We start from the raw sequence: 25677 nt of genomic DNA, 5'->3' as shown, positions 1-25677 counted from the left end.
TGAATCAGACTGGGTCCCAAATGTCAGCTGGAAGAGCTGAAAACATAGTTTGCTGATAATAGCAGTAGAAATTGAGATATCTTGGGAAGAAAATTATGCCCACTCAGACTATATTATGTTCCCCATTATCCTCTGATGAATTGTTTACTTGATGAAGATCAAGAAATCCTAAAAAAAAATATGAAAATCTTATTTGAAACAAAATCATGACCCTTTCATCAGACAAAGTGAAGAACAGCTATTTCTACTACTGAGGGAAACAAATGACTACTTTAGAGAAACACCTGCAGAGCTTCCTAAGTCACTTTGGGAGTTCATTCAGCCACCAAGAAGGTGGCACATCATCTCTCCAATTACAGATCCTTGCAGTCCCTTGCAGAATAAACTTTGCTTAAGGAACAGAGTTCTGCTCTGAAGCAATGATGCATCTGGAAAGTTAAACAAACTGGTACAATGTTAATTCTCCATCTGACAGCGTATGCTCACAACCTGTTACTCTACTGAGTGAAGGTGGCATAGAGCTGACCGTGGCCAACAAGAACCGTGGAGTGGACTCTTCTTGATTATGTTCTTAATCAGAATTAAAGCGGAAAATAATCACACAATGCATCTAGGAATAATTTAGTTCACAGATCACTAAAACGTGGCATAATATCTGTATCACTCAGATAACTATTTAGCTATTTTTAAGCAATATCTCAAGCCAAATATTCTGCTGTTGCTTGTTGTTCAACATTTCTCATGTAGATTACATAAATTCTAATCCATGCAAACCTTTTTAATTTTTAAAAAAATCAGGGAGACCCAGGACCAATGGGATTACCAGGACTAGAAGGACTCCCAGGAGAAAAGGTAGGGCTCATAACAGAAAATTCTTGACTTTTTATTTTCAACTATCTGCAGCTGAATGGTTTTTGAACCTTATGTGGGAATGTTTTTTGAAGTTTATATTTCAGTGTGAAAAAACATTGTATAATTACCTGCATTTCCTTTTTTGCTTTGATGTTGATCTAAATGACATGCTGACTCAAGATAAAATTTTGTGTAGGTCTTGTAGTGTTTTTTTTTCCTAATTGTGTAGAAGGGAATATACTTGGTAAGTTCCTAAGTATGGTTACAAGTTCCCGTTCTGTCTTGAATATCGTCATAGGCTTGCAGTTTGTCTGCTCTGTTCTAAGACTTAGGGCATAACTACAGATCTGAAGAGAAGTTTGTACATGAATTAGTCCAGACACAGTGCCTGCAAGACTTCCATTAAAAAAAAAGAAAATAAAAAAACTATGGGTATAAAAATCAAGGAAAGTATAGAAAGAGAGAGATTAATCCCCTACAGTTCTTGTCGCATTGCATCCCATTCCATCTGAAGGCAAAGATAAAGGTCTTGATTCTCAGACTGCTGCTCATTTTCTTAAAAAAAGGCCTGTTGTTTTTGTTTTGCTTTTCTTGTACAGTGTACTGCTTGTACGGTGTTTGAACCATGTCATAATCCCCAGCTTCTCCCTCTAGTACAGCTCTGCATTTCAGAAATGATCTTTTCCTTGTGCAGGTGGCATCTTTCAGTCTGTCATGTATTAGTTGTTGAAGCTAATGTGAATTTAGAGTAGAGTTTGTCATGAAATGCTAAAAATACCAAGATTTTGATATTTTTTCTAAATATAGCAAAGCAAAAAATATCATCAGAGAAATTAAAAAGCAAAAAATGTTTTCTGTCAGTGAAGCACTTTGCTTTCATTTTACCCAAATCTTCTAAATTTAAGAGGAAAAAATAAAAATATTTTTTGAAAAATTAAACATTTCTTCAGCTTTTTATGAATTACGAGTCTTCGTGCAAAAAACCTCAAGTAAAAGTCAGTTTTACTGAAGCACTGTTTTGTCAAAAAAAAAACACAAATGAAAAGTTTCCGTCTGTTAATATCAGCACACATTACTCCTGCTTGTGTAGAGAGTGTGATGTGGCAAGATCAAATGTAGGTGTCTAAATGTCTAGATGCTTATGGGATGACTGTTGCACTGGAAGACTACAATTTACAATTAATTAAGGAGTAGTCTAATTTCAAAATGAACAAACACAGGGAGATATTGCAGATCTAACTGAGGCAGGATTGGAGGGGGATAAGAGTTAAATAAAGGGGATAAGGAGTAGAGCAGGTTGTATAAACAGGCTAAGTGTTAGTGTACTTTGGCCCTTTCCCAAAGTAAAAACATCCTGAACTAAATTTAGGCAAAATTCCACACCTGTAGTTCAAATAAATGAACATAATCCCAGTGTCTTCCTGCCAGTCCCAAGAGTATAGTGGATGCTGTTTTTTTCTTCAGAGCTCTTAGGTATGTCTGTGTGGCAGAAGGTTGTCTTCCACAGAGAAGCTGCCTTTTGGTAATACATTAACTTAAGCAGTGGAGCTGGCATAAGAAGTTTGTGAGCTCAGAGTCAAGTTTAGCTTCCCTCATCTGTGCCGACACAGTGGTTTGCAAGGCTGTGCTGTGAACCACCTTGCTGCCAAGACCAGGGATAAGAATAATCCTCAAAAGAAAAAGAAGCTGCAAGGGAGCTGCTGGGAATTTCTTAAGCTGGCTTCCCTGATGCAGCTGTCATCTAATGAAACCACCATGAACCACAAGTTCTGGCTGCAGAAAAGTCACAGGCACAGACAGCACTGATCAAGCTAGTATTCCCTGCTAAGTATACTCAGTACTCAATTTTTCTAAAGCTGTACAGACTCGTTGAGAGGTAATTTGTATTAAGTGGCTTTTCATAGTCTTTAGAAGTCAAACTGTGGCCTGTAAGCAAGCTTCTCCCTCTGGACAAAAGGTCTTCCCTTGTTTGGTTTGGTGGTATGGCCTGCTTAGCTTTATTACCTGGGTACATGTGTGACAGTGAATAAAATGGGGCATTTTTTCATTAACAAGCCCCTTTGGTCTGATAAGCAAATTAGAGATCTCTCTCCAATAGCTTGCAGAGAGTAGCTGAGGTCATTCCTAGCCTAGAAACTGACTGCCAGCTTCCAGATGCTCTGCCACATCCAGGTTATGTGACTCAGAGCTGGTTCTGCTGAGATCATCAGGTTTGCCACATGACAGAGCAGTTCTATCACAAACATGATACACAACAAGATCTTGAACATGTACTAAGGTAGACACTTCAATTACTGCAGCTTCTGTCTCCTTGTTGATGTCATGAGGTCTGAAAATCTCAAATGAAAAAGCAAAACAAAACTTGAATTCATTTGTCTTGCACTATCTTGCACTGCATCGTTTCTTCAAAAGCTTTTGAGAAGTTATTGCTACATATTGCTGATGCTTTGCCCTGTGCACGTTACGTGTTTGATCTGAGGATCTCAAAACTCTGTATAGACAATCAATGTCAAACATCTATACTTTGCAGAATGTGGATAAGTGTTACTAATTACCATCATTATCATTGTATTACCTGAAAGAAATTATGAGAATGAGACAAATCAATGTAAGAGTCAAGAACAGAACCCAAAAATCTCCTCAGGCTCTTCTACGTGAAAGAACTTTGCTGCAGCTTTGTTGCCAGAGCTTTTGCAAAACATAGCTCCAGGTAACAAACTCATCTCATGATAATATTCTCCTGTTAGCATGGTATTACCTGTGTCAGGGCTTTTTCTGACATAATTATATCAAGTAGGAGCCTGTTTTTTTTCCACTTTCTTAACCAACACTACACTAGCAGTGGCATTGCAGACCAATACATATCAGCAGCTAGTTAGGGTAAATCTAGCTGAAGGGTTTTACCACTCCAGTAAGATTGATTGGTATGTAGTCTTTGTAAGAGAGAAAGATGAATTTGTTCTCATGTCTCATCAGCTTTTGCAGAAAATCCATTTTGTTAGCTTGGAGTGTAGATGAAGATGGGCCATATGCTAAAGAGAGGAACTTTGCCCTGAAATGACCATGGCACAAACAAACATTCCCTTCTACTTCCTAGTCCTCAGGGATGATAACCTGTAGAAAATGGATCACTGGGTAGTAGGGAGGCAGTAATTTCTTTAAAAGGTAAATCTTTATATATGCATCCTGCTGTGATAGTGAATTACCCTGTGTTAATTTTGGCCACTGTCATGACTACAAATAATAATTACTTAGAGGGGTTTTCCATCGCTTTTCAAGTAAAGCTTCAAACTGAGTGTAAGGTATAGCATGGAAATTATGGCATTATACAAGGGAACCTAAACAAAGCTAAGTTAATTGCTCAAGTCTGTAAAATGAGTCAATGGTAGAGCTAAATATTATCATCTAGCAGAGCCTGGTTTGTCCTCATTTTCAGTTCACTAAATAATCGTTTCTCAAGTTTTAATTGGGATCTATGAACAACTCCTTTTCTGAGTATTACCATTTAAGGATAGATTTATTTTTTCTTTAGGGTGACCGTGGACCCTCTGGCACACCAGGAATAGCAGGGACACCGGTATGTACCTGTATTAAAGAAAAATGTTTATTAGGGAAAGCTGAAAAAAAAATCAGGCAAGGAGCTCAGCTGTATTGTTAATTTGTGGAATGCCAGTATTTGGCTCTTGCTTAATAGGCAGGTACGGAAATTATATGTTTTCCCTGAAGAGATTAAAATTTTAATACTACTGAGGGTTCGTATTACTATTAAAATGACAGGAGGAAATGGTCTGAATACATGATAAAGCTTGAATATAAAGCTGCATATACTCAGCTAAGGAAGCATATGAGATTCTTCTCATTGCCACAGTTTAATAAAGACAAATTATAAAGTCATTTACAGTATTCCTGGAGATTTCCAAACCTCTGAGCATCCTTCTATCATAAAGAAATTTTATAAATTTTAGATATAGCAATCCATATGATCTGCATATCAAGTCAATCAAACATTTTCATTGGGGAATGTTTCTGCCAGCTATTTATATGTGATATTAGAAGTTTCTGAAAGTCATCTAGAAACTTTGTTGTAGGTGAAAGTAAATGTAGCTAATGATAAATTGAAATTATAATTATTCATTCATGTTCCTAAAGGAAACAAAGACAACTTTTCTTTAGATTGCATTCACAGTTTACTAAAAAAAGTTCATCCATTTTTCAGGAGGTAATATGGAGTTATTTATATGCAAATACATTTATTATTAAATTTGGGCAGCTACCAATCCATTCAGGAGCAGTTTTTAAATTATAAAGATGTGCTTCATGAAATAAAGAGAAATATGCATCTATGCACTCCATTTCCATTTGCCACTGATTCAGTATATTTACTGCGAGTTCCAAGAGAGAACATTGGACTTAAATAGCTTAATCTAGTTAAGATCTCCTAAAACAAATAAAAAGTACACATTTTAAGGAAAAATAAAAGTTTTCTGAGTTTTGTAGCTCATGTAAGAGTATTGAAGTTTGATGTTCTGAAATGTGCTGCATGCTGTGAATCAATAATGCAGTAGCCAGTTAGGGTGATCAGAATTGTTCTTTCCCTGTATATTTCCCACTGGATATGTTTCAAGTCTTACTGTTGTTTGAAGTATTGCTCTCTATTCTAGCTGTATACAAAATATTTAATGAGTTCCTTTCATCACTGATGCAAAGTGTTCTATTGCTTGGGTCTAACTCAAACGAAATCCACCAAAATAAATTATTTCTTTTAACATTTTATGCTAAGCAGTTTTAATTAACAAGTTAATAGATTTATGAGAGACATTACTTTTTAGTAGGCTGAGAAGAGTTTTGGAAATGTATCCATACATTTACTGGAAGAGAATTTTTGTTGCCTGCCTGGCATTATTTCTTAGATTCAATAGAGAATGTTTTCCCCATTTGGAGGTATAAATGTCTCATTCTAGCTTTGGCTTTTTGCTCAGTGGGATTATCAGGATAAGAGACAATGGGCACAAACTGAAGCACAGGAGTTTCCACCTCAATATATGGGAAGACTTCCTTACTGTGAGAGTGACAGAGCACTGGCACAGGTTGCCCAGAGAGGTGGTGGAGTCTCCTTCTCTGAAGATATTCAAAACCCACCTGGACACAATCCTGTGGAATATGCACTAGGTGACCGTGCTTGAGCAGAGGGGTGGACTAGATGATCTCCAGAGGTCCCTTCCAACCTCAACCATTCTGTGATTCTGTGATCAGAAAAGCTCGGACTGAGAGGCTGTGAGAATTACTGCAAACACCTCCTTCCTCCACATGAATCCTCAGTCCTGTCATTCCTGAAGTTGTCACTAGTGTTGATGTGTTAGTTTCCTCGCTTAATCAGTTCAGGATCTGTTCCAAGGGTATTTGCAGGGAATACAGATTCAAAGTTATAGATGCTTTTCTGATGCTGAATAACCTGTTCTGATTGTTGCTGACCCTGCTTGGAGAAGGAGTTTTGACCAGAGGACCTCCTGAGGTCCCTTCCAACATGAATTATCCTTTATCTTCTTCAAGCTACATACAGTTAGAAGAGCAGGGTGCTATATCCACTGCTAATATATGCATGTCAAGGCCTAGATAGGATAACGTGGTAGTCAAAGAAATGGTGTAATAGCAACTGTAATGCACTTAGACCCTACCTCCTTCCGGAAGCAGCAAGAGCTAAAATCCACCATGAGCATGCCCAACCTTTTTCTGCTCATTTTTCAAGTCTTTCTTGATGGGCTGTCCACAGTTTTTTGTGTTCAGTAGATTTTTAATCCATGACGCCTGCAAGGAATAACAGGGTAAGCAAATTTGCTAAAAGCAAGAAGGTATCTTTCAAAAAACTGAAGCCATCTGAAGGCATTATCTAAATGATGAGACTAGAAAGGATTATCAACTCTGGCAGGTGGGGGTTAAAACCACAGTAAAACTGGCCAAAAAAAGAACTTGAAAAAAATTTACAAAAGACATCAAGTCAGTAATAAAACCTCTTTAAAATTTGTCGGGATCAGGAAGTTCCTGAGGAAGGAAATCATGAGGCTGTAAAAGAAATTTCCATGAAAACATTATCTCGTTGTTCAGAAATAAAGAGACCAAGTGGCTAAATTAATTTCTGCACATAAGCCAGAATAACATCATGAACATGTAAGCTGCTTTATAAAAAAAAAAAAGATAAAACATTTTTACTGTCTTAAAGCATTTGTTGAGCAATAACGTGAGCATTTCAATCAAGTACATGTCCTCTCTTATTTTTTAGCTAAGAAAAATTAATGTTTTATTTTCTAGTAATTTTGAATTTTCAGTGCTCTCTTTTTGCAGGGAAAGCCTGGATCTCCAGGGTCCCCAGGAATGCCAGGTGAACCTGTAAGTGCAAATTTGAGTTCAGTAATGATAGTATACAAATATTTCAAACACTGAATGCAAAACTTGCGTGTGTTTTTCTTTTTAAGGGTGAAAGAGGACCTATAGGAGATATAGGATTCCCTGGGCCAGAAGGGCCACAAGGAAAACCGGTAAGCAACTGTATACTGAATATATAGATTCACTGCAAAAACAGGCATCTTAATTTGTCAGAAGTTACAAAAGAAATGAAATTACATCCAGCTTTGTGTTAGGCTAGGTATCTTTCTAAGAATTTCTACTGCTATAGTGCTCATATTTGTCATACAGTCAAGAGTTCTTTTTTATATGAGGGCCTAGTACTGTGATATTTTAATAATTAATGTTACTGAGATCCTTTGAAGGTCCTTTGGGTCCTGTTGACATGAAGGATCCTGTAGTATTTTTTCTGACAGACAGTGTTAATTCAGACATTCAACACAGTCTATAAAGGATGGGGTAACAAAACGCATTCCCAATTTCAGTTTAGATAGAAAATTGTTTGCTTCGTGGTGCTCTCATTAATTCCTCTGTACACGGGTAATGCAACACTGTGCCTGGAATATTTACTATTCCCTTAGGATAGGTCTAACCTGACCTCTTCATTTGAAGTGTGACAGCACTGCAGACAGCAGCGTATTGTATTGTAGCACTGCGTGAGCTAGTTCAGAAAAACCTCGTTTATATTTTAGCAGCAGTTTGGGTAGTGCAGAACTAAGTAATCCCCCTAAGCCTGATGTTTCAGTGCCAAGCACGAGAAGTAGCCCATTTAAGTTTCTTAAAGTGTCTCCCCACCTTATGCTTCCCTCTTGAAATAAGAGGAAAATTTCAGTAACCTCTGCACCAAATTGGTCTAATTTAGGAAATCATTGTAAAATGCGTATCACTAATACAATTTTAGAGCTGCAGTGCCTGCTTGTGTGGTTTATGTCAGGGAGTGACAAGGGTGGGCACCCTCTGAGGCAATGTCCAGTTACAGTTTGGGGGATAATGTGTGTCTGGGACTGTTTCCAATAAGTGGTATGAACAAGACCGCCCTCTTTTTGGAAAAAAAGAAAAACTAACCAAGTAGGTTGAAGTTGTACCATGTAACAAGTCCTAGAGACCAAAGAGTAGGCCTGGCCATTAAGGCATAGTCTCTGTAACAGCATAGTGTTTTGAGGGAATAGGTCTGGATTTCCCCTAAAACATTGAAATCATCTTTAGGTTATACAGGGCAAGAAAATAGTTTATTTATCTGTTTACCTTTTACTTCCTGTTATGTTTCCATGCAAAACAATATCAGTTAAGGGCTACTATCTAGAACAAGATGAATCTCTTCAATGATTATGTAGTGATGAGGTAGCACTAGAAAAGTCCATACTTGTCATTTAAAGTTGCATGTTCATTAAAGTTGATGCACATTGTTTTGCAGAAGATGTATTTTTGTACTTAGTTAAAACTTAACAGGCTTGCAGATCAGTATGGCCCCAAGTTCTTTTGTTTGACATGCCTCAAGAGTATTTCTGAGTATCTTAACATTGGAAGCGCACAAACTGCTGACTTCACAACTGCAGAATATGTACTGGTATCATCACTAAACATTTACCCTTTATATTTTTAAAATACAGATACAGATCCATAACTATAAAAAAATTGTGTTTTTTTTTACAGGGAATAAATGGAAAAGATGGATTGCCAGGTCCTCCGGTAGGAAAACATACTTTTGAATACTTTTAAATATTTTATTCTTCACAGATAACGTAACTGTCAATCCTAGGCAAGCAATTGCTTTCAGTTCTTCTAGTAGAAGGATATACAACACAGCATTTTAGAAATATGTTTAGCCTTTTTCAAAATCGATTTTTCAGGGTGCTGTGGGGAGACCAGGAGACCGAGGGCCCAAAGGAGAACGTGTAAGTCACCTATTCTAACAACTTCTTCCTTTTTCTAAAAATCCAAGCTCCTTATTAGGATGTATTTTACATGAAAAAACAGCAAATTAATTTTATCTGAGCTTCAGGCAGTCTTCTAGATACTTAAGAGCGTGTAGATCACATGGACTGAAGTAATCTAACATTTCCTTTGAGGGACTAAACACTGCTGCTATTACTACACACTTTAATGACCAACCAATTGAAAATGGCTTATATCAATTGGATGTATGCCTTTCAAGTCAAAGGGAGCATTTTTTCCTGTAAATTTTGAATTTATGGAAAACATTTTGTGCCTCTTCAATCAGAATATTCCTCTTCCAACTCCCCTGATGCAAACGCGTTCCCTTTCCTACTCCCATCTATTCTTGAAAAATTGAGACTGAGACAAGGATAACATCCATCTTTTGGATACCACTTCGTGTCTTCTCTTTTTCTACTGAATAGCTAAAGTGGCTGTGTGTCTGCAAGCAATCATTCATATTTAGAGTTTTGCTTCACTCTAAATATTGATGCATGAAAAATAAAACTGGAAATCAGATGTATGCAATATTGGAGAATAGCTCTTTTAAGAAAAACTTAAGATAATACATCTTACAAATATGTAATCACATAAGGATTGATTACATGTCACTCTGACTTCCCTGAATATGTGATTGTGTCAGTAGTTTTGGCAGATTGAAAATTATCTATGTGGGACAGTGAGATTTCACATTTTTACAGGGTTATGTTTTTCTTTTTCTCATGGTAGGATTTCCAGAGGTCAGTGCCTCTACAAAGAATTTAAACTCCAGTCAGAAATGCATTCAATATGATTTCAGTTAATCCAATAAAACATCACAAGTCACAGTGGTCTTTGTAGTGAAGCTTAATTATAGCCTGTAATAAGCTCTAACTCACTGGAAATCAAAGAGCTCTCCAGGACAAATGAGTGATAAAAATGGTGTGCAACCTCCTACATGCATCCTTACCTTCCTGTCTGTCTTTTTTAATCTTTACATGTCATATAAATATAATTTTAGAATATAATGACAGTTTTATTGTTTTGTCAGTTAACACTGTTTCAGATCTGAGTACAGTTTGCCAGTACTTGTTGTGGAATAAGAATGCAATTAATTCCCTCTCGTTAATTAATTTACCTCTCATAAATGTAGATTGTTGATTACTCTTAAAGATTACTCTTAAAGATGTAATCAGTTGTTAGTGCTGTTTGCTATGGTGGAACTTAACATTAGCTTAAGTGATGCAACAGGAACAGTCAGTGATCCTCAAGAACCATCACCGGATCGTTAACAGTCTAAACACAAGATTTGCTCCACTGCTATAGTTCAGCAAACTAATAGCTAATGCATTAAGTCATTCTAAAAGGTTTAATTTCTTACAAATAAAACAAACCAAGTCCTATCTCAGCCCATGTTGGTAGCTGTTTCTGGCCAAAATGCTGGCCTTTAATTTACTCTGTTTGCAAGGAGTTCACTCATTACAAATAAGTTTGCGTATCTGCTGTTTTTTTCATTAACTGAAATTGTAGAACGGGCAAAATGCAGAAACACACATTTCACCGTGTTCATTTTTATCCTGAAGGTCAAACATCTGTTCAGAAATCTGCTGTATTTCTTTTCTCTTACTCATATCTATTACACTGATTCTTCGTATTTTTGCATAAGTTTATCTTGAAAATTGTGTGTTTGTACCTTCTTTGATTACCTTATCAGCTACATTCTAGCTGAAAAGTATACAGTCGGTTTATTTTTTTCCTCTTTTTGTTTTCTAGAGAAGGAATGAGCAAAATGTAATCTATAGGATAGTACAGGCAGATAAAACCTAGAGTGGTAGCTTTCTGCCATTATCATATTAGGGACATTGAAAATACTGGGCAGATTGCTGATGAAGCACCTGTTCAGGCTCTGCTTTTTATATGCCTACAAATGCCTGTTAGTCTAACCGCAACATTTCATTGAAATTTCAGTCTTTTACACTTTCATTCCATTGTTTTCTTCACTCTGTTTTCATTTGTATTTTGTTTTTCTGACCATGGGTTTTAACCTACTCAGCCTTCTCTTCCTAAGCCCCACTATATTGGATAAAGGATCAGACTGTTGTTGTAAAACATGAGCAGTCTAACTGCAAGTCTTTTTTGCTGTGTGATATTGGTCTGGATGCAGAAAAGAGTTTAGACATGGCTCCTGGAAAGGAGCCCACATGTCTGCCAGCTAAGCATCCTCATTCGCTTGACCACAAAGGCATTCCCTTTCTTTGAACTTACGAGTTTGAACTGATTTTCCTTTGAAGTTAGTGCTCTCTAGAGCAGCTTGATAGTCAAGCCAGTCCCATCTAGTGGGATGGGTTTGGATGATCTTAGATTGAAGGGGGAACAGAATCCCGGTCTTTCATCTTGAGAGACTGACCTGACCATTGAGACATCATATGAGTAGTGAGCAGCATTTTTTTTTTTTTGAGTGAGAATGGACAGACTGATGAGTTTTTTGTGGAGTTATTCCTGAAGGTCTATGATAGTCTTGTTCTCATCTGATCTAACAAATTGCAACTTTAGGAGTGAATGAATAGAGGAGAACCTAATCTGAAAGTAAAAATTGGGTATAAGATGGAGATGGGCACAAAACTGTCAAGTCTTTCAAGGCATTAGCTTGTGAAAAAACAAAATATTAGGCATCTAGTTTTGGGGGGGGTTGTTTGTTTTTGGTTTTGTTTTTACAAAAACCTGGAGGAGTTTGAGCACCTAAATTCTACCTGTGTCATCTTTGACATTTCTAGGTCATTTTATGGATCAGGGCTATAAACTTTCTGTACCCCAACTCTATACTTGAAAAGTAGGTTACAGTCATTCTATTTTTTGTCATTTAGTTCAGCATTAGAAGTGTAAGAAAACAGAATATTACCCCCTGGGTTTTCAAAGTCAGGATTAGCCTGTAAAATCAGCTTCCCTGCATAACACATTTGTCTAAGAAATGCCTATTTCTGAACAGAGAAGTTTCTCTTAAACATTCTTGTGTGACTTTTTCTACTTAGTTCTGTTGTATGCAATCATTTTCTTTATGCTTTCATTTTGTACAGGGAGATCAGGGTATTCCAGGAGACAAAGGTCCACAGGGTGAAAGGGGGAAGCCTGGCCCATCGGGTGAAAAGGGGGCTATGGGTCCCATTGGGCCACCAGGAGACAGAGGCCATCCAGGATCACCAGGTCATCAAGGTCCCCCAGGTTCACCAGGACCCCCAGGTTTTCTGGTAAGAAAATGCAAATTCTGAGTTACTGCTTGTAAGATCAGTAAACATGAAGGTTGCATGTGCTGAGCAGTGGAAACTCAATCAAACAGTGCAACAATATCATAAAAATTAAAATTTTTCTTCAGTTACCAGATGTGGGAAAAAATTTACCTAGGTGATCAAACAGCTCTTTTGAATTTTGCTTTTCACTAAGTGAGTGCTCGTGTGCTACTTTCAGAGCAGTTGTTAGGTAATGCTTAACTTACTTAGCTCCTGACAAATCAAAGGATGGTTACTCAATTGAATTAATTTTACAAGTTTTTCATAAACTTATGAGCTAAAGTACAAATGTTTGCAAATGGGAATGAAATACAGGCAGACAGAAATGATCCTCAAAAAAAGAGAAGTTACCATTCTACCTGCTGTTGTATGTACCTTGATTTGTCTCCATGTGTGCGCACACACACACGTGGTCTTTTTTTAAAGTGCTGAGATAACCTCAATCAAATAGGATAAAGCTCTAAAACCCTTTTCTAATGTAAGTTATTGGTGCTCTGATACAGTATTATTTACTTGGCTGTGCATCAATGCAGCTAGTCCCCGGTGGAAGTGAGAAGTTGACAAATATTATATGAGAAGCAAGTAAAGCATAATAGTATGACTGGATATCCTTAGAATAGTCTTATGAAAAAGCGATATTATTAAATTCAGAGCACATATAATATGCTGATAGTTCATCCTGATAGTTGAGAGTGCCTCTTATACTGTATGGTATTAGAGACTTTCATAATATTATAGTAAGTATATTTAGGAAAAAATGGCCTTTTCAGTTAGGTGAATAGCACAACTATTTTGGGACATTTTATTTTTGGTGAAAGCTTTGCTTGCTTAGTTCCAGTTCTAGCATCTTTTGATTTTGTAGCATTATAAAAATGCCCTGAGTATCTGTCTTCCTTACGTGTATATGACTGATATATATCACTTCTTTGTTTCCTCATCAGGCTGATTCAGTTTCATCTGAAGAAATAAAAAAATATATCAAACAAGAGGTTCTTAAGGTTTTCGAAGGTAAGAAAGTGAAGTATTGCACAAATGAATCTAAATCTTAAATTCTGTTCTAAATGTTTTTATTTCCCTGTAGCCTTTTTGTACCTTTCTAACATATGTGATATAACTTGCATTGTACTTGAATAGCTGCCTTGTTGCTATACTGATCAGCTAAGTGCTGATGTTTAGAACTATTTAATATAATTCAAAGAAATAATTGTTACTGTAAATTAAAATATCTATTAACCAGAGTATTTCCTTCTGAAGAAAAATTAAAAGATAATTTGCTCCAAATGATAGTCATCATATCAAACATATATATGTATCATTGTAGATTCACATTCCTGTATATGATTAAGAATTCAAATCTATAAACTGAGCTAAACGGTAAAGTTTCTGTCAGGCTATATTAGCTTTGCTTTCATTTTTTCATTAAAAGCAACTCTAAAATCAAAAATGTCATTTATGAGTAGTAATCTTTTCCTCAGTGAGTAAAACAATTCCTGTTAGAAGGACATGGTTAGCGATCATGGGATGCTTTACGTGGTTGGGGTGGGTCTGCACTGTGGTGGACAGGGGATTGAATCTGAACAAACACTGTACTTACTGCCAAAAGGTAAACAGCATACTGGACGACATCAGGAGGAGTGTGGACAAACCATTGAGGCAAACTATTATACCCCTCTGTTAGCACTGATGAAGCTGTATCTGGAATACCATGTCCAGGTTTGGGCCCCCCGTGCAAGAGGGGTGCAAAGAAACTTGAGAAGATGAAGCAAAGGACGTTCAAGAGGGTCAGGGGCTGACAGCACATGACCTACAAGGAGAGGTTATGAGCTGGGATTGTTTAGTAAAAGACAGCAGAAGTAAACTCTTCTTCGTAGTGCCATGTGATATAACAACGTCTAATGACCACAGATTACAGCATGGGAGTGTCAGATTGTGCATTTGCAAAAACTTTTCCTAATCAAAAATTAGGAAAAACTAGGAGATTAATGCAGCGTTGGAACAGTTAGCCAGAGAGGTTGGAGATTTTCAAGATTTGCATGAGCTAGAAGAATCTATGGTTGACCTGATTTAGGGTTGATCATAGTCCCACCTCAGGCAAGAGGCTGGACCCCATGAGCTCCAGAGGTTCCTTCCAGCCAGTATTGGTGTGATTCTGATCTGCAAGGCAAGCTTTTTTTCCATGTACTCGGATTCATACATCCTGTTAGGTTTGCTTCTCCCAAGCAAATCATACTGTCATCATACAAGATAGTATGTAACAGAGGTTAACATTGAAAGGAAGGCTGCTCTAAATATTAATCAGAAGGGCAACTCTAGATAGGCTTAGTGAAACCTTTAACCCTAAAACCCTTAACCCTAAATTTGTTAAATTAATAAAATAAGTTGCTTCAAATAAATTAGCTAAAAACAATTGCTTTTAGATTTCAATCCGTACATCCCTCTCAGAAGCAGGAAAAATGTGAACCATGAAGACACTGAAAACTTACTAAAATAGACACAGCAGAAGCATCTAATTATTTTGGCCACTTAGTGGATAACTATTTAAGTGAAAGAAAGACTTAACTGTATTCAGTTATGCAGATATAAACTGCTATGTGTTTTCAACAAATAGCTGTTTTGATCAGGCAAGCAAGTCTGATCTTTCTTTCATATTTGAAGAAAGAATGTGCATTTCTTCAAGAGAGAATTTTTGCAGTTCTAGTCCTTAGTGGAAACTTATTTCCCTCTTGTTTCTTAAGGCTGCTTTTTCCCTCTGCATTGTTTGACCCACTACAGTAGGATTTCCCATAGGGATTTCCCTGTTTCCTGACATCCGTGATAAGGGTTACCACAAAAGGTTGTGTGCTGCTTCCCAAATACTGCAGAGCTCAGAATTCAAATGCTTTACTCTGCGTAGAATAGTGCATAGAATAGTACGAAGTTTCTGTTAAAGTGGATTTGATCTTTTCTGTGGTCTCTGCATAAGAAGCAACTTCTGGTAATAATAGGAGGCCTGTGTGTAGAACTGCTGCAGAATCCTACCCTAAATTTCTGTATTGTCATTCTTGTATAGAAATATTCAAAAAAATCAAAAAAAAATCAAAAGACATTTGCCATGTTTTCTATGAAAAACACCCAGCTCAGTAAATTTATAAAATAAAGACAAGAGCTTTAGGTGTAGGATCCCACAGCTATGTGTTAGAGTAGAACTGTAGTTAGGAAAAGTCTTCAAATTGTACACACTTGACATGCCATCACACAGTTGTGTGGTGTGTGGTGTGAATACACTATTACCTTTTTTCATTTCTTTTTTCCAATAAAAACTTCTGTATCTCCAGAACAGAGACCGTCACTGTGCAACAGATCTGGACTTAGTTAGCAAGATTTAGACTTTCCCACACTCTAGGGGGGAAATTATCCCACACTGGAATTACCATGCAGCTCTGTTTAGGATTTCTGATAGTCTGAATTGCTGGAGTCCAATGACTTGTGTCAAAGGGCTCCAAGAGCTTCCTTGCAGACCACGAACCTCCAGCACAGTTTTAAGCAAGTATCAGATTCAGCCAAGGCCTTTGCATTATGTAAGTGCTCTTAGAAGTATCTCTACTCTGAAAAGGAATCGTAGATTCTTCCCCAGAACTCATTTTGCAGCTTTAAAAACTGTAACTCATAAAGGTTTCTGAAACAGGCTCCTGCTAAAATACCACTAAATGACAGCTTCTCTTTGGCTGCAAAGTGTATGTCTTTTGTCTGCAATGTGACCTATCCATTTTGTTATTAATTTATTGCAGATATAGGATCTCATCTTATCTTTGCGGGATACAAGAAACCATGTAAAGTTTGAGATTTTTTAAACTATTCAACCAGTTTTTCACTTTATAACAAAACTGTCATTTTGTGTATTTTCAGCCTTCCCCAGATTGTCACTCCTCAAAAAGTTCAGCCTATTGTGTCTTTCAAGAGGAGTTTGTTGACTAAGATTCCATCTTTTTCCCACTTAAATAGAACGATAATGGATGTTTAGATTGTTCATAAAAAAGAAATATCAAAAAGTGTCTTGTCTACAGGGAATATTAGTTTTTGTCTTTATACCTTTATCCATTTTCTACTCCTCACTGCTGTTTCCACAAATCTCCTATTTTTGCCTTTGTTTCACTTTGCCTATTTTCCACTCTGTCATTTTGCTTATTTTTTGTTTTATGCCCACTTTTTATTTAAATTCTTTTCTTAAATCTTTAAAATCCATCCAAGTATACACCTAAATAAAGTGTTCAATGCTTAGCTAAGTGTTTGAATCCAATATTACTGAGAGAGAGTCAAGATTAACAATTTTGAACACTGAGGTGTTGCCAAGTACACTTTATTCTAACAATATGAATACTTCATGCTGAAATCCTTGCAGTTAATAATGTTTGCTGAGCATTTATATTTTTTTTACAATTTTGTTTGGGGTTTCAGCTCATCCCAACAACTACTCACAGTATTTAAGCTCCACTTTGCAATTTAATGAGAGTTATAGATACATAAGGTATTCCTTCATAGAAGTGTTAAATACTGATCACTCTGTCTTCATGTATTTTAAGTACTTCCATCAGGAGGAGTCACTTGAAATACTGGAATATATTAGTAAAAGATAGTAGTGATAGAAAGTTTAGTACGGATTCATTCAGATTACTTCAAAGGGTAAGGACTCAGATGTTGAAGCTGGTTCGAACTGATGATCCAACAACTTACAGGAGCATTTAATACCTTGGACCATTAACATTCAGAAGGACTAAACACACTTCTGAAAACTTACTTTGACTGAGCTGTAGGGTTTTATCTGGTTTTATGTATTTTGCTAGCAGATTGCTTATCCCCTGTCTTTCTTCTGTCCTTCGTTAATGAAGAGAGGATGGCTCAGTTTGTATCCCAGCTGAAGCTCCCTGCAGCAATGCTTGCTTCCCAAGCTCATGGAAGACCAGGGCCACCAGGAAAAGATGGTTTACCAGGGCCACCAGGAGAACGTGGGCTTCAAGGTAGGAATTCCAAAAAAAATTGTTATAAATTGTATCTTGAAATCTTTATACACTTGCTAATAATCATTAAAAGAGCCAGGACTACATATCTAGCTTCCTAATGATTAACTTTTAAAACTATACTTATATTTTTCCAGACTAGAGCTAAATATTAACTCATAGTAAATGCGTGGATTTTGTTGATTAAAAATTCCTAATCAGTGCATTTTATTCTAATAAATGATAAAGTACTGACAGATATCTAAAGCTGACAGATATCTAAACCTACAGTAGCAGTTATTTTTCCTCTAAAATACCTTACCAAGGAAGAAAAGCTATTCCAGCACTCTAATGTAGCTATTTACGTCCTGATCCACATTGAGAGAACATCTTATCTAAGAAACAAATTTTGAACTCCAAGTCTGAGTGCTTTCAGCTCTGATCCTGAGAATGTGGAGAGGAAAGATTGAAGGCAAAACTTGTTCTTTAAGAAGCAGTGAGAACTGATATATTACAGTATGAATCCTTCTTACAGTGAAATAATCTATTTTCACAAATCAACTTCAGAGTAATCAGCTTTTCACTATATCTCAAATTGCGATTTGTACGTTGTAGTGCATTCAGGCAGTGCAGGACTCTTGTTCCACTAGACTGTCCTTCACTGTAAAATTAGCTTCAAGGAATCCAAGATAACTGTGTTCCCTGGTAGATTCAGCCTGTCATAGGTTAGAGGAAGAAGAGAACAGAATAAAAGAAAAAAAGAATTTATAGAATAATAATTTTTTGTGGGTAATATGTAATTTGCAGTTTATCTGTAGGTAGTTCTTAATTATTATCTTTTGTTAGTTTGGTCTGCTCTGGAGTCAGAGCAAGTCAGACTGGAATGAAGAACATGAAAGCAAAACTGAAGATGTGTGGATCCTAAAGCTATCAGAAGAATAAAGACTTATTAACATTGATAAGAGCAAACCCTTGACAGAAGCTTGAAAAATGTGATGAGCTCAGAATAAGAAGAACAAACAAGAATAAAGGATCAAGGAAAACAGTAAAAGATTTAGAGTCTTACAACACTGACTTCTTCATTATCTAAATATTCAGATCACTATCAACAGTCAACTTTAATGTCAGTGCCAGCTTGTTCAATGATTATGTATGTGGTGGATAGTCTCAGCTGTTTCTGGGAAGTAGCACATTGTACTAGGATTAATTTCCAGCTAGTGAGCATCAAGAGTGAAGATGATAGCTATGCTTGAAAACAAATAAAGCTGCTTTTTCATGCCTTATGCTTAAGTAAAAGTAGTGCCCCGTATACACTGGATTTCCATATATTTTACCAGTATGCTCAGTACTGTTTTTTGGTTAGTAAGAGTTAAACTAAGTGAGAAGCACTTACTTCTCTGATATATCAGAAGATATATAAAGTTATACTGCAAAAGAAGGGAAGACAAAAATTTGTCTTGCCTGCTTATTACACTATGAGTAAAAGATACCACCCTGAGAGAAGCACACTTACAAATACAGTTCATGCCTTTCCCCGCTGTGCCTGTCCATGTGATTGTTTTGTGCCAACAGTGACATGAAATTGATATCTCTGAGCAGATTGAAAAGTATCCATGCATATTTCAGTTTGTGGCAGGCAGGGCTTTTTGGAGAAGCATGTTATACGCATGTGTGTCTGAGGCCATCAGGGCAGCATGCTGTCTGCACGTGTGCCCAGGTCAGCGAGGAAGCATGTTGTGTTCCTGTACGTAGTTGGTACGCCAAACACATAGTATGCATCGGGCAGGGTTTCTCATACTGAAAAATAGTAGGGAGAGTGGGGAAACAGCGAGTGAGTGAGTACTGACTGCCAGTTACTCATTGCAGTAATTCTCGTGCAGATTGCCTACTCTAGGTATTTAAAAGGCTCAGCACAGAGCTTCCTAGAGAAGGCAGTGTTGCCTGTCTTTAAGGAATTCTTAGTCTGCTGGGAGCAGAGCCATTCAATTCTAATGAATTCCAGAATTGTTACCTGCTATCCCTGAGTAAGGTTGGCCATAGTACATAGCTCAGGTAGTTCCCAATGCTTTAGGTACAAATAATTTTGATTTTATATGATGGTCCCAGAAAAAACATAGCATGCAAACAAAAAAACATCGAAGAGCTGCAACACAAATGATGAAACATGCAGTTGGAATTTAAAACAGACTTCGTATAAGAATGATTGAAATATTCATGTATATATTTCCTCATTGAAAAAAACATCTATAACATAAGCTACAGGAATGTGATACTGTGGAGCATTTTTACCAGTGAAAGGAACAGGATCTCTTTAAGGGAGAGCAGAGGAACTTGTTTACTATGTATGCATTTTAAAGGATGATAGCGTCTTGTAGACAACAAGAAGTTTATTTAAACACTTTATTGACAGGTGTTACCATTGTTACCTATTTTGCAGACAATCAGTCAGATTCTGTCATGTGTTAGAAGAACTAGCCTAATTTGATTTGATTTAATTAGATTTTTGAAGACCATTATAGAAAGTGAGTTTTGGTCCATTAGTCCAAATTCACACTGGGGTAATTTTGCAATCCAGAGATGCATATTATACTTTGTATTAATATGACTGTTACAAAGAAAAGAAGTGTTCATCCTAGTTAAATTTCACTATTTCTGTCAAATTAAAGGAACATCAAGAGATTTTTATCAGTTGTATAATTCATGGTAGCCCCAAGGAATCAAACATCCCAGCTCAGGAATCAAACATCCCGGCTCAGGAAAGAAAAATACCGTGTGATGAATAATGAAAATTCCTTATCTTTATTGCTGAACTCTGCTTTAAAAATTGTTTCTCTTACTGATTTGTATGGTGGGAGTATCCAGAGGCCTTGGTTGCTATGAAGAGTTCATCATAGTGTCCAGACACAGTCACCCTTTACTTCTGAAATAGCTGCACAGTTTTAAAGTCTTACCTCCCCTAAACTATTCTTTACTGTGGAAGTGAAATCAACTTGGTTTTAGTCTGATTTGAAAATCAGTTACTACCTCGCAGCTGAGAGGGCTGTGATGCACGGAGTGGATTCAGAATGTGCACTGGAAACTGGATGAGAAGGTCTTGCTCTTAGCACCATTTCTGTTGCTTTGCAGTTTTATGTTTTCAAGAATGCAGTGATATGCACACTGTTTGCACACTAAAATACAGTGGATACTTTGGAATCGTTGTTCTCTGCTGTGTTCATGTATTTGCCTCACATTTGTGTTAGAAGAACCTCAGATTTCTCTGGACGCTGCCGTGCTAGTTTCAGCTGCCACATTCTCCATGCAGGTGGAAGAGGGTCTCAGGGAGATAGATGGAATTCTCTTTGGAGCTGTTTAAATGAGATAACTGTTTCTGTCCCTCCAGAGCATGTAGATATGAAATTGTATCATTTCCAAGTAGAGCTCAGGCTGTTGCAGTATTGATGCTTCTGACAGGCTCTAATATTTGTAGTACTGTTAGATAGCACTGAACTGTAATCTGTGTTTTAGCTATCACCAGTCTACGAACAGAAGAAGAGTGCTTATCTGTTTAAATATATACTTGCTATATGCTACTACCAAGCATTTCCCATACTACCCGCATCGGGTGCATGTTTACATACAACAGCTTTTGGGGTGCAGGAATTACAACAAAACCTCTGGAACCCAAGTGCAAGGCTTTGCTGAAGCAGTTGCCTTTGGAAGCCTTTTGAATTAAGCAGGAACCGCTTACTGGAGTTGTGATTCTGCCAGTAGAAATTTAAAACATTTGCCTTCATGTTCAAATCAAAAATCAAAACCTTATTCAGGTGTATGATAATACTTCCCTTTGACTGTATGAATTTGTCACTTTAAGCACAGATAGAAGGTAATATTATCCTTCAGAAGTGTAATCATAGGACCTGCTTCTGAGCAAAATATACCTCATTGAAAAGCAAATATTTTACTGCCAGAATCACATATTGCATTTAGATTGTTTACTTATAAGCCTGTTTACTTATATGCTTATACTCTGTTAAATAAAGCCTTATTTTTAGAAAAGATACCCAGGATATTTCATATTAAACTTCAACATCAACAGAGCTTGCTCTGCCACTATATACAAGCGACACCTTTGTATATGTATCCAGATACAGCCAGTAATTGTTTACTCAATGCTTGTTCATACATTTGCATAGGCAGACTGCTGTTTGTACTACTGGGTTTTTTGTCCTTGTTGTCTTGAATTCCAGTGATGTTTACAGAATCTTTCAACATATCTTCATCCATTTTCGACTATGTTATGTTAGTTATCTACAATAATGCTATTATGGAAATTGTAAATGTGATTTATCGTAAATGTGGTTTCTCTCTTTTCCCCGTAACCAAAGAAATGCAAAACAAATAATTAGTGGCAGCACTACTTTGTAAAATTATAATTAACTGGGTTTGTAGTGAGAAATGTACTGTAACTGTCTATTGTAAATTAAGAAACATAGAGATATATAATAAATAGGAAATGTAATAGACTTTGTGGTTGTGTGATTGAGCTTCTCAAACAGTCGCAGCTACTATGAATTACACAAGATTTTCAGAGCCAGCCAGCTTTGATATAAATATTAGCATGGTCATTAAAGAGCAAACAAGATTCATGATGAATACCAACACCTTCATACTGCCTTTTCTGAGTCTCTATAGCTTGTATTTTTATGCACCTCGCACAATTCTGTTTAATACAACTCGGTTACCAGAATGCATGATTAATATGAAGTTTGTTTTTCTGTGACCTTTTAAACAGTTTATTTCCTTCTGTTACATTATGCATGTCATCCTGCATGCATTTGCTACTGTTTTGCCTGTATGAATTCCACTGTCATTTCCTTGTTGGGGTGTTGAGAGAAGAAAATAAGATAACTGATGCTCTGATTTGAAACCTGTGATTCTTTGACTGCAATCAATAATGGAAATTCTACTGAAATGTAGAATAAGCTTGTGCTGAACAAAAAGTCTGAATACCTTGTGAGCCATTCCTATTGCACTGTGTCTGTTGTAACGCTGAGCTGGTGCCCACAGGATTTCCCTCTTGGTTGTCCTGTAAAGTAGAGCATTGCCACGGGCTGAGGTACACTGAGGAGACAACCTTTGCCATTCGTCTGCCTTTATTTTTCATGAGACGTAAGTTGCACCAATAGCACTATGCTGACTGGTCAGCTGGGTCTCTTCTCCCTTAATTTAACAGAAGTCACAGCTTTCTCCCAAGAGGTTTCTTTTATGGCATCCCTGCAAATACACTGGTCCCAGAAGCAGAACAAATTTAATAGCAAATGTGACCAGAAGTTGGCAAATTAATCACTAGTGTAATCACCTTCCATGCCAACAGCTGAGGTGGTGGGGAGGGGAGACAGGAGGGTTTTGTCATAACCCTTTTAGAATAAGGGGTTGTGGCAGATGTCACACTTGTTGCTTTCAAAATGCCTGAAAATCCTTTCATTCTTCCTCCCACCTAAATTATATTGTTTGAATAGAAAAGCTATATCTTTATAGATTTTTAACTTGGAATAATCTCATGAGTTCTCTGCTCTAAGGCATCCAGAATGTTTCCAACTAATAAAAACGTGGCCAGAGTTTTAAGAAAAGAGAGTCGCACAGTGGGGGTGTGAAGCTAATTTTCTTTAATACAAAGCTATGACCCATGAAGGAAACGAACACAAGCAATCAAAACACACTTAGCACTCGCACCATGTCGACGATGTATAGGTAGTCGGGCCGAAATGGGCTTTGCCTGCTAGAGCTCGTAATCTGCACGAGCTCCAGAGACGCCTTGCTCGGAGGACAACTTATACAACTTCCAGCCCAAGAAGCTTGCAGTCTAAAATGTGCATACATAAAGCTCTATGTGTAGTGGCGAGGGCGAAGTCTCACTCAGTTTTGGGGGGGCTATCTGCGTGAGAAAGACTGTCTGCCCTGGGCAGTCGTGCTTCCGTGAACACGGTCAGTGAAATGGACCGTCAGATTCCAGCTAGCCTTGGGCTTGGTGACCAAACAGGTGACACTGAAGGAGAATACACGCTAAAGTCTTTATTCAGAAGGTAACTTAAAATCTTTGGGAACGTTGGCTAGTAAATCTAGCAAGAGTCCTTTGTCAGAGGATGCAGCAGTTACTGCTAGAAATCTTCATATTTTCCAGAGGAACATTTAAACATAATAGTTGTATTACCGAGCTCAGAAAAAACGTGGGCATCTGTTTTCACATTTGCATTTCATTTGATAATTTTCTGTCAATAAGATAGATAGATAGCAGATAACTGTTTATAATAAGAGGATGCTCTTATTTTCATATCTTTATTCTGTGTAGGTTATAGAGGACAGAAAGGGGAAAGAGGTGAGCCTGGAATTGGACTGCCTGGTAATCCTGGACCACCTGGCCCTTCAGGTACAAGTCTCCAGATTTATTTATGCTATCATTATTCATGAACTAACACTCTTTTCTCCTCGTTCTCACACCAGTTTTACCTTAGTGTATTTCCTCCTGATTTTTGCTGTAGCCTGAGGTTGGATATCACTGCCTTCTTGCAGACTAGCTGGTGTGAAGCTAACTTTCAGTGATGTAAAGCAGGATGCTGTGTGCACTCTGCCAAGGGTTATGCTAATTGCTAAATTTATTTTACCAGCTACCGGCCTGCCAGGCCCCCCGGGAACTCCAGGGTCACCCGGACCGCAGGGGCCACCCGGACCTCATGGAAGATGCAATCCGGCAGATTGCTATTACCACGTGTCACAGACTCGGCCACGCACCAGTGGGAAATAAAACCCCTTGCCCAGAGACGCTTGGGTTCACAGCCACTTTTCACTTCTCTCAATAAGTTGATTTGATCGTTGAAATACTTGGTGCATTTTTTTTCCCCTAGACACTGCATAGTGTACAGATAATTTATAAGGCACAGAACTGAGCCTTTTGTGTGTTACTTGCAGTGTCATAATTATGAAATGATGCCATTTATTTTCTGGAGTGCATTCCATGTGTTGTTTCTTGTATTTATTTTGCTTAGAGGAGAAAACAGGCCCAAATAATTTTCATAAGCTTCTTTCTTCAAACAGAAAATATTTTATTATAATTTATGACAGTATGTATGCCTCAGTATGTCAGCAGGCTCTATTTTTCTTGCTAGTGGTGGAGTTTAAATGGAGCAAATGCAGCTCGGAGGTTTTTAACGTTAGCAGTGAGTGTCGACTCTTAGCTGGAGTGCTGGGAACTCTGTTTAGACTAAACGCTACTCTCCCTCGAGGACATCCCAGCCCGCCTCGCTGGAGCGGGTCTGTCACGCGCCGCGACCGCCGCCAGTCCGTGCAGTCGGGTCCCAGGTGTCACAGGAACGAAGGTGTTCTTCTGATCTCTGTATTGCCGCGCGACACTGCAGTGCAGACTGACTGGGGATCTCCCCGGTGTCACCCCGAGAGGCCTGCCTTTCCACTGAAAGTTACCCCGGTTCAGAGCTCAGACGGCTGTGCCGTGGTGGATACGCGTGCTCCGGGTGCGGGACTGCTGGTGCCTGCCTCCTAGCTGGGAACTGGCACCTCTTCGAGCAGCTGAGGAGCTTAGTGAGCGCGTCAGCGTTGCCTGGAACCAAGCTGCTCTGCATCTACATCTGCTTAAAGCAAAGGAGACCTCTCGCTGTAGAGCGGAGCTGTTGGGCAGTGAGATGGCCAAGAAGGAGCCCTCGCCGACCTCTAAACAGCTTCCTAATGGCGCCGTCTCCCTCTTTTCCCTGCCATCGTTATGCGCCAAAACAAGAGAAAGCAAGATTCACAGGTCCTAACAAGCGACTACAAAAAAAAAAAAAAAAAGTTTGAGTTCAATAGAAAGACGGGAAGATTACCGAACCCGCCCTTGTAACATACGATGCAAGGGGATTGCCTGCGGTCTGCAAGCACCGTGTGAGTCCTCCAGACCAGACACTGTCAGTAAAGAAGAAAACACGAGTGTGAATCCTGCGGAGCTCAAATCGTTCAGCAGAGGAAAGAAAAGCTGGACCGAGTCACTCGGAGAGAGCCTGGATCTGGGAGAGGAGGGAGAAGGGCTGGCCAAAGGGTGTTTGTTTTTTTTCCCCCTGGTTATTATGAACCGTGATGCCGCAGCAGCTGCAGACCAGCCCTAAGGCGCTCGCTGCGGCGTGACAGCAGTCGCGAGCGGTGCCGAGAGAAGGCGGCGGCGGCGCGCAGCCCCGCACGAAACTCCCCGCGCGATTCAACCGCCGCGTGCTTTCCCGCTCAAACCCAGT

The 25677-nt window shown here is 38.2% G+C and overlaps 1 protein-coding gene across 2 annotated transcripts; it reads left to right on the top strand.

Moving 5' to 3' along the window:
- The first annotated feature begins 804 nt into the window (after positions 1 to 804).
- LOC134137925 (collagen alpha-1(XIX) chain-like) lies at positions 805 to 25677 on the top strand. Of its 2 annotated transcripts, XM_062571086.1 has the most exons (11): positions 805 to 852; positions 4385 to 4429; positions 7192 to 7236; positions 7323 to 7385; positions 8905 to 8940; positions 9102 to 9146; positions 12240 to 12410; positions 13391 to 13457; positions 17315 to 17443; positions 23754 to 23831; positions 24070 to 25677. In XM_062571086.1, exons 1-11 carry the CDS (start codon positions 814 to 816, stop codon positions 24204 to 24206), a joined length of 855 nt encoding a protein of 284 aa, XP_062427070.1. In that variant the 5' UTR covers positions 805 to 813; the 3' UTR covers positions 24207 to 25677. The 2 variants fall into 2 exon arrangements, with proteins under 2 accessions (XP_062427070.1, XP_062427071.1); XM_062571087.1 differs by lacking the exons at positions 23754 to 23831; positions 24070 to 25677 and adding an exon at positions 18269 to 18393.

Source organism: Rhea pennata, chromosome 3, assembly GCF_028389875.1.
Source record: "Rhea pennata isolate bPtePen1 chromosome 3, bPtePen1.pri, whole genome shotgun sequence".
In the NCBI taxonomy this organism is placed as follows: domain Eukaryota; kingdom Metazoa; phylum Chordata; class Aves; order Rheiformes; family Rheidae; genus Rhea; species Rhea pennata.
Note: the sequence above shows the minus strand (reverse complement) of the source record. Positions and strands in the feature narration are given on the sequence as shown.